The sequence below is a fragment of the Chanos chanos genome, chromosome 16, assembly GCF_902362185.1.
Source record: "Chanos chanos chromosome 16, fChaCha1.1, whole genome shotgun sequence".
Lineage (NCBI taxonomy): Eukaryota > Metazoa > Chordata > Actinopteri > Gonorynchiformes > Chanidae > Chanos > Chanos chanos.
Window position 1 is genome coordinate 2917817 of NC_044510.1, and position 10000 is coordinate 2927816.

A 10000-nucleotide genomic window follows, 5' to 3' on the forward strand; every position below is an offset into this window, starting at 1 on the left:
GATGTTGTGATTTTAACAACTGAGCTCTGAAAGTGCAGCCAAGCAAGTAGCAAAGTAATATAATAACCTCAGTGCACATCATAAAGAATGTGAATGTTTTGACACAGTTAACATGATAACATGGGTGCTAAAAAGCAACTGAAAGCAAAAGTAAGTCGAGGAAACTAAAGACACTTTAAAGACACTAAACATGCTAGAGCCTCACACAATATATCATCCAGGGTTTCTTTTGTGCTATCAAGCAATGTGAACAAAGAGCTGTACTGTACTGTATACACACACACACACACACACACACAGACTCACACCTGCGCGTGGGTGTGCGTGCGTGCACATAATATTGGGCTTAAATGATGAGACTGCCAACATACTACAGTTCTCATCAATGTCGAGGCTCTTTCACGATGACACACAGATCACTCCCAGACAGACAGGAGGGATGTGTTTTCACACAGGGCATGTTCATGGTCAGACAGGTCAAAACTGAGGAGTTGTCTCTGACACAATAGGAAACGTAGCTCAATCTCTTCTCATTCTGCTTTCAACTGTACTAGGCAATTACCTCTTCAAAAATGAGTTCATACATGTTTTTGGTGAAACCGAGCACAAAATTTGGTTCAGGTGAACACACCATCCCCTCAGGCTACAACAGTCTTCCCCTAAATGTGGTTTTTTCTTTTTTTTCTTTAAATACGTATCATGTTGCAACACATAGGAGGTGGGTAACATACAAGCATCTAATAAATATTTGATGCGATTTCAGAAAATGCTCTCAGTGTTAGATAATGATTTGATGATAAACGCTGAAACATTTCACAAACTGACTCAACACCAAAACAATTACACCGGCGTTAATCAGATTTTGTGGACGGCGGAAAGAAGAACGCTGAGTCAAGATTTCACTAAATGGCCTGCATAATAAATGCAAGTAGCCGCGATTACTTTGAATACCCAATGGCAACAAGTAGGTGCTAATTTTAGACGGAATGTTCTCATGAGAGATTGGGCCACACTGCGGTGACACCCCTCCGGTGGTACTGCCTGCCCCCCCCAGGCTGAAGACAAAACCACACAGTTAATCTTCCTATGCTAATGACCTCCTCTCATAATCAGCCAGCACTGAAAAAAAATCTTTTCCCCCGACGCCCACTGTTTTTAAAGATTATTCTGACATCCTTGGATATAATGTGGATAAAACAGATATGTCAATCAATGACGAGACAGATGTATTCTACAGACTCCTGTGAAACAAAACATATTACTGTTGAACAACATACAAATGAGAATTTTCAGACATCAAATAATCTCCCAATGAATACTAAAGGGAAAATTAGGTTGTTCAGGTAAGGTTTGGTAAAGTTTCCAAATTCTTGTTTGTTTTCTTAACTAGGGCCGGAATTCCAAAGGAGACTTCAGACAAGACATCTCGTCTTTAAAACACTGTAGACTGAAAAGACAAACCCTCCATCTCACACCTTCAGATGTAGATGTATTTTTCTTTTTTGTTTTTTTGCCTTAATATGATTTTCAGTGATTCGATTACATCATGTAATCCAAACATCTAAGGTGGAATAGAAAATGTTATATTTATAAAATGTGTAAACGTATTTCTACATGATGTGTTGAACACATCATAAAGGAAAGACTAGCATAAGACCTTATTTTGTAGTTTGATTTCAAAACAAAAGTAATGCACATATACACTACCATATACAGATGCTGCTAGCACATGGATCCAAATGAAGGAGCCATAAAAAAAAAAAGAGAGAATTTACAGTTTGCCAATATCGGAGAAAACAGACCACACTCTTCAAAAGACCGGCTTTGTCACGGAAATCCAGTTTTACCAACGGTTAATTACATTCAGCTGACATTGTGATTCTAACAGGTGAAAGCTCTGCAAAACTCTTATGCTGAAATTAAGATGTGAGATTTGATTTGAAAGACGTCTGGCAGAGGCGATTAGTAAATGGAACCAAAAAACCTAGGACGGAATGAATGTGGAACAGTGCTTGGATATAAAATATGAGATTACAGCTGTAGAGAACCCATGACTAACACACGTTCATGACTAGAATGTTCTTTTTACGAGACAAAAAAAAAAATCCATACACTTGAGCATGACACACTGAAAACCTGTCATTTCTACACAATAGACAGTGACTCTCTGTTTAATTCTTTTTTCACACTAGAAAGTTTGGATATTATGGACACAGCTTAAAACTTTTACTGTGTCTTACCCTTAGATATAATACAACTTCCAGTCAATATTATACTAGTCCATATGTATCTCGAAAGACTCCACCTTTGTTTGAAAACTGAGACATCTACTGAGACGGGTAGTCTTTCATTGATCAATAATTCATAACAATAAACAACACTGCAACTGAGAAAGGGCTCTCGTCTAACGTTCCAGAATTACATCAATGGAGAATTTTTTTTCTTTTTTTTTTCATTTTACTAGTGAGAGACAGAGAAAGTCTGTGGTAGAAATTGATTGAGTGTGAGCTCACACTGAGACATAACCAGATGGAGGATAATTATGTCATTAGAGCTGAATTTAGTTTCTTCATTCATTCGTTTGTTTGTTTGTTTGTTTGTTCACTGCGAGCTACCAGGCGGGACAACCAAGTATGACTGCTTTTGTTTGAAAAAGCTCCGGTTATTTATTTACTTATTTATTTATTTATCTGTTTATTCACTGTTTATTTATTTTGTTTTTTCTGTCTTTTTTTCTGTCTTTTTCTGGTGGACCCCATTGATCGAGCGTCCGTCTTTAAAGGTGCGCTTTTCGTTCTGTGTGAGGAATAAAGGGGGGAAGAGATGAACAGTTCTGTGTGAGGAATAAAGGGGGAAGAGATGAACAGTTCAGTGTGAGGAATAAAGGGGGGAAGAGATGAACAGTTCAGTGTGAGGAATAAAGGGGGAGGAGATGAACAGTTCGCAATGTGGTGCATTCCCATATGCTTTGACATTATGGTAAACACATCTACTGAATGGAGTGTGTGGGCGTGTTGCAGCGTCTCGGTGTCCTACATATTTGAACAGGAAAGGGGAGAGAGTAGGAAACAACATCAGTTGCGGCTTTTAAATTTTTTAAAATAATCACTTGTTTTTTGTTTCATTTCTTTTTGGTTTGTATTCTGATTTAGCCGTTTATTTTGGAAGATTTATTTCATATCTCTTGCTGTCCCAACTTAAATCTGGTAAGGTCTATAATGAGGCTTTCTACATGGACTATGTACGTGGTCTCTGTATGCGTGGTTATTCATCATATTTAACCCACAAGACACCAATAGATCCAATGAGAATCTTTCCAGGCAAGACACACTTTACAGTATGTTAATTTTACAAGCCTGATACACCCGCATTCTCAAAAATATAACACAGTTTCAAATATATATATACATATATGTGTGTGTGTGTGTGTATAAAATGTATAAAATGAAACATACATATTTTTAAACATATATATACATGTTTCAATACTGTACTAAATGCTACTTTGTGTTGATCTCGCTCTCTCTCACCCATAGCCAGGCTTAGTAGTTTCTGCACTCTGGAGTTGACGCCAACGATCCTGTACAGTCCCTGCTCCTCGATTCCTGTCAGAAGAAGGAGTGAGAACAGATGGCACTTTATCAGTACTCCCAGAGACCAGCACAGACCAGCAGCACTGTGTGGAGTGGAAGAGGAGAAATAAAAAAGAAAACAAAAAAAAGGGGTAGAAAAAGAGCAATGAGGTGGGAACAGCTGAATAGATGAGGTCTTACCTCTGGTCTCCACGGCGTAAATGAACTTCTTGATGACGTTAAAGCCAACGACATCAAGCTGTGCCACTGAGAGACAGAGAGAGAGACAGAGAAAGAGAGAGAGAGAGAGAGAGAGAGAGAGAGACAGAGAGAGAGAGAGAGAGAGAGAAAGAGAAAGAGAAAGAGAGAGAGAGAGAGTATAGCAGAAAGAGAGTGTTAACCCATGTAATTGGTCTAAACTGAATGTAAAATGACTCTACAATCACAGTGTTTCAGCAGCAGATGGTGAGAGTGAAATTTTAGCTAATCAGACACTCACTAGCTTCATTTTGGCTGTCTCGGTTCAAGTTGTACACCTGTTCAAACGAAACGCACAGTTTACTGCAGGCAGGGTTCTAGGCAGTGATACAACCCTAACACCATGGTGTGAACATACTAGACTTATTTGGTACTGGTATTAGTTTATCAAATATTCCAGTATCATAACTGCATCACAAATATTACTGTGTTAGACTTGTTAGCATTAGATTATTAGCATCGGCATAAAAACATGGAAACACTGAAAGACACAGTGACTTCAGCTGTGTGCAAGCATGTCATGTTCTTTCGGTCCCGTATGGCTAGAGATGCGGATTTAACAGGCATGAACTTCTATAAAAACTGTCTGTGTGTTGCCACGGAAACGTACCGGCTCCCTGCCATCCATGGCTTCCATCCACAGCCTACGGTCTTCCTCAGACAGGGCCTGCATAGTGATCATTCCTGGTCTATGACACAAAAACACACACACACACACACACGCGCGCACACACACACACACACACACGCGCACACACACACACACACACACACACAGAGCACAGTCAAATACTCAGTCGCTCACACACTGCCTGCTGTTCTTTTCAGACACAGACCGCAAAGTGATCACGGCTCACTTCCCACACAGCCAATGGAATGGTCAGAAAAAAACTGTGGTTTACCATCAAAGTCCTCACACCCATGTGACCACAACACAATATACAGACTACACAAGCTCTGAATACACACACACAAACACACACACAAACGCACACGACATACACACAGATCTATCTCAGACCACACACACACACACACACACACACACTCTGCCCTCTCTGTTTTTATCACTCTGCACTTAACCTTGCATGTACCATCATCAGTCCTTCCTGCCTTGAAATCAACTGCCTCTTCCCGATTATTATCATAACTCTTCTGCCCTGGCATATACCCTTCAGCTAGACACACACACACACACACACACAAACAGCTCACACTCCTCAAGCCTTGCAGCATCTTTTTGTGTGGGTGGGTGGGTGGGTGTGGTGTTTGTGTGTGTGGGTGAGTGGGTGTGTGTGTGTACTCGTACAACTATCCTTGTGAGGACCAGTTTTAGACCATGGGAGGGAAGGACATTTTGGGAAAGTGAGGGCATTTTGGCTGGTCCTCACTTCTTCAAAGGGCTGTTTGAGGGTTAAGACTCAGTTTTAGGGTTCAGGTTAGAATTAGGTTTAGGTTAGAGTTAGGGTGAAGGTTGGGGTTAGGCATTTAGTTGAGATGGTTGAGGTTAGGGTTAGCGTTAGAGTCAACGAGTGTCCTCACAAAGATAGAAGAACAAGTGTATCTGTGTGTGTGTCTGTGTGTGTGTGTGTGTGTTTTGATCTTGGCAAGACAGTGCCGCACTTACATACATTAACATTAGTTAGTGAAGCTACTTACCAAAGCATGCACAGATAAGCCTTCTAAACTTTGTATCACAACGGTTTAAATGAATGCAAAAGGAATCAAACTAAATGTTGATCATCCACGCGCACTATCGGCAAATAGACTTGCTTCATGAAACGACAGAGAGTGAACCCTCCTCAGTATGTACCCAAAAGGTTGGACTGCGTCAAATTAATTTGTTTTGGGTGTGGCAAACGTGCGGTTGCTAGGCCCGGCTAATAAGCATTACCACATTTTCCTCTGTAAAAGTCGTTGTCGTGGTTACAGCGGTGCTTCGCCAAAAGCCTAAATGACAGCATGGCTGCACTGCGCCAGGAGCGCGGGAAATGAACGTGCTGGTATACAACATACTGACCGACAGATTTACAGAGGGATTCAAGGTGAGATAAATAAAAACTTCACAAAGTCAAAAAATCTTTTTTTTTTTTTTTGGCACGTCACATTGTGAGCTTTCATACTAAACAATGTCGTCCAATTATTTTTTTTTTCTCCCATTTTGATTGGGTGACGGGGAATTATGACAATGTTTCATTGGCCCTGTGTTCCACTGGCGGAATAACCTTGGACACACCCACTTCAGAAAGAACACGCCCACACTGACATCAGCGTCTCACGAAACCAGCTCACCTAGGTCACTGCAGAATGGAGACGACACGGAAACTTGACACTTAAAAACATCAAACTCATCGACCCACAAGAAGTCAGCCAATTTCACCTCCTCCTCTGCAGTCATATTAACAGCCTACTTAAAATTGTTCTTAAAAAAAAAAAGGACAGAAAGAATATTTCACTGAGAAAGAACTATAAGCAAACAGGCTTAAGGGGAGAAAGCCCAGGCAATTCCATGTTATCAGTAATGTGTGAGCATCATCTTGAACGTGCACGCTACATCTATGTGCATCAATAGATCTATGTACACACACACACACACACACACACACACACACACACACACACACATGCGTGGAACAGTAAAAATGCCACTTGATTGCTGAGGACGATCTCCGCTCTCTCTCTCTCTCTGCCAAATGTAAAGCGTCTGAGAGAGAATGGCAGCCATTTTAGTCCCTCATCTCTGTTTGCAATTAAGGCGGTGAAATTAGCCAAATGCATTCGCTATGTTCTGTTCCTCTTGCTATGCCAAACCTTATTAAACTCTCTGCCCAGTTCCTGTTATTGAGGCCAGAGGAACAGCGCTCCAAAGAAAGAGGGAGAATGTTGCCTCCTTGTGGTTAAAAACTGTAAAAAGAAAAACCAAAAAAAAAAAAAAAAAAAACTCACCGGTCTACAGCCTCAACGTCAAAACAGAACCTCTTTTCGATGGAGTCTGTCTTTCTCCTCGTGCAGGACTTGAGAGTGAAGCTTTCCTCTTCACCCTGAAAAAAGAGAGAAAAATCTAACTTGGCTCTAAAAGTGGTCTTCTCACGGTTGTGTTCTTTGTTTAGGTGAAGTCTGTGGATGGGGGTTCCATATACCACAAACTTTTTTTTTTTTTTTTTTACCATTTGCCAGTTTTTTAATTTGACACTTTAGCATCAAACCCAGTGAAACTGTTCAGATTAAGAAGTCAACAAGGTGAAGATAAAAAATTCATGAGGTGAATTTTTTTCTTGGGTCTCGATGATGTAGAGGAGCCAATTTTGTGTCAATCAAACAACCTTTCAAACTGTCACGAATGGCTACCATTACCTAAAAATACTCCACACTGCAAGTCTGATAAAGAAGCGGAGAGATTTTGCCTCTGTGTTGGGGTTAAGTAGGAGGGGCGGCGAGGAGAAGTCGGGTCAAGGTAATTGAGAGAGAAGGGGATAGAACAGGTTTGAGAACGAGACTGCTCTCTCCACAGCCAAGCAAACGTCAACATTTCTCTTCCAATTAGAATCAAATGCCCCTCACAAAAAACAGACACAACAGTTCTTCTGGACTATATCCACCTTCTTTTCTCAAGCCTCTCTCCTCTGTTTCTCCCTGGAGGGAGCTGCTGGTGCATCTGAGTTTCGCTTGAGTTTTGAGTTAAGTAAGCATGGTTGTGTTTATGTCCCGTTAGCACAGAGCTTTGGGTCTGAGGTCATTAAGTCAACGACTCTATTTTGGTATCTGTAGGTAAACATGTCTATTACAGGACATCTCTGGTAAAACATGTTACACATCCTGATAGTAAACATCTGGAGTGACTGCACTGTACAGAGCTCTGTATGTTCTGAAGCAGAAAGACTGCGTCTGCGTCTGCGACTGCGTCTGCGTCTGCGACTACGGCTGCACAGTGTATTTAAGCACCACCTCAGGTGCCCAACCTTACAGCTTTTCTAAAACTTAATCTAATAAAATCCATGCGAAGACGTTAATATGGAAAGAATTTTTATGTGGAAAGAATGAGGTTGTGTATTTGCAGACTTCATTCATACCCAATTAAAAAATATCTCAATTAAAAGCATTTCACTCGAATGTTTCGTTCGCCCACACCTATAATAAATTAAAACGTGGATTTCTATAAAAGCAAAACATTTTCATGGCACAGGCTGTTTTTTCGCTCCAGATCAGTTGGACAGATCCAAGACAAAAGCGTCGAGTCTCGATATGTAAAATAAATGAGACAGAAATGGAACTAAATCTCTACATATGACCAAATCTAAGACAACAGCACACACGTATGTTTCATGTTAGTCTCAGAAGTCTTTTGTGTTTTGATGAAGTATCAACTAAAGACACTTATTTTTAAAGTTCAGAACAACTCCGCAGATAAAAATAAAGTCAGATAGTCCGAGATAACATTTCTGGACTTCAGAGTTTGAAGGTTCTACATTTTGCTTTAAGCTCTTTAATGAGCTCAAATAAACGGTGAAAGCTGATCGACAGTTTTTGGCACGGGAATAGTCGGGAACGGCGGGAGAACCACCCCGAAGGTGTTCACGCTTGATCTGCGAACGCCATTCCTGTTCCGTAAACACAGTTAAACCTCAGACAAAATTCTGGGAGAACGTGTGTTGGCAGCGTGCTTTGGTAACCTGAGCTCAAACAGAAGCTTACGTTGTCTTTTCAAGCTGAGTTTGGCTGGTCCATTGGCTGAGTTTGGCTGGCCCATTGGCTGGCTACGTTTTTTTTTTTTGGTTTTTTTTTTTGGGTTATGTTAGTGCAACACCTGTGCATATTTGGATTTTGCTGAAAAAAAAAACGGCTCAATGCTTGCATTCAGACAGTGAATGTAAATGTACATTTAGGTCCTTATAGCTGATAATTTAATGAGTATTTTGGCCTTTAGCTCTTCCATACACGGTGTCTTTTCGTTTTTGTTTTGGAACTTTCTTAACTGTGAGTGCTTGTGTGGCCTGGGCAGTTAGAGCGGAGAGGGGAAACGTTGTCGGCAAGTAGGTTGACATTGGCGTTAATGAGTATCTCAGAATGCCACTGTAGACGGGCGCCTGGGAGGACGCCAGAGCCCCGTGCCAACCCGACCGTACAGCCAGGAGCCGGCCGTGCCAGGACAGAGCAGCCTCACACCCACCAGCCAATGAGAACAAGCAGGGACGGATGTGCCAATGTGCCAAAATGCAATCTCTCACCCTCGCTTCACTAACAAGGTCACACAACCCAGAGGACTGCCAGAGACAGTAGAGAATAAAGGAAGAGAAAGGGAAAGACAGAGAGAGAGAGAGAGAGAGAGGAGTGAGAGAGAGAGAGACAGAGAGATGGAGCAACGCAGAGAGAGAGAGAGAGAGTGAGAGAGAGACAGGGACAGAGAGACATACAACAAGACAGAGAGAAAGAGAGAGAGAGAGAGAGAGAGAGAGACAGACAGAGAGAGAGACAGACAGAGAGGGAGAGAGAGAGAGAGAGAGAGTGATGCAGAGTGAGAAAGAGGAGAAAAAGAGGACTCACTACTTTGCCTCCAGACTTCTGGTCAAAAAGAACCATGCCGACCCGTTTGGACTCGCGATGGTAGGTGCAGTAGTATTTAACCCACGTGGACACAAAGGGGCCTGGACAGAAGAGAAGGACAAGTGAGAAGAGCAAAGAAAAGACACTTGTGAAAACTGTGTTTGAACGTGTGACCGTATCGTGGGCTATGATGGGTTTCAGTGCGTCACACCTGCTTGTGGACAAACGTGTCCACGCCAATGAGGTCAGAGGTGTCGGACACTCTTACTCACACTTATTCACACTTATTCACACTGATCTCAACTTTCTAAACTGCATTAGCAGACAGACCGACAGTCTACAGTCATAAACTGTCCTTTTTAAAGCCTTATTTTCACATTGTATATTTCACATTATGAATCCAGGTCTATTCATATATGATTCATGTATATGAATCATATAACTTGACTACAGTTAGTGAATTATCGTAACAGTGCAAGCTACTCACAGACACACACACACACACACACACACACACACTCACACACACACACTCACCCAAATATACACACTTTTTTGCCCAGCAGAATAGAAACCGGCAATTTTTATGTACATACATGTCACTTAAGCAGTCTCTTTGCATTCTTTGT

The 10000-nt window shown here is 41.4% G+C and overlaps 1 protein-coding gene across 1 annotated transcript in view; it reads right to left on the minus strand.

Moving 5' to 3' along the window:
* LOC115829366 (rho GTPase-activating protein 26-like) overlaps positions 1-10000 on the minus strand; it is a 66191-nt gene that overhangs the window by 18626 nt on the left and 37565 nt on the right. Inside the window, 6 exon segments of the mRNA XM_030793458.1 lie at positions 3531-3605; positions 3774-3839; positions 4072-4108; positions 4441-4519; positions 6777-6871; positions 9372-9472. Of these exon segments, the coding sequence (XP_030649318.1) occupies positions 3531-3605; positions 3774-3839; positions 4072-4108; positions 4441-4519; positions 6777-6871; positions 9372-9472 (453 nt within the window).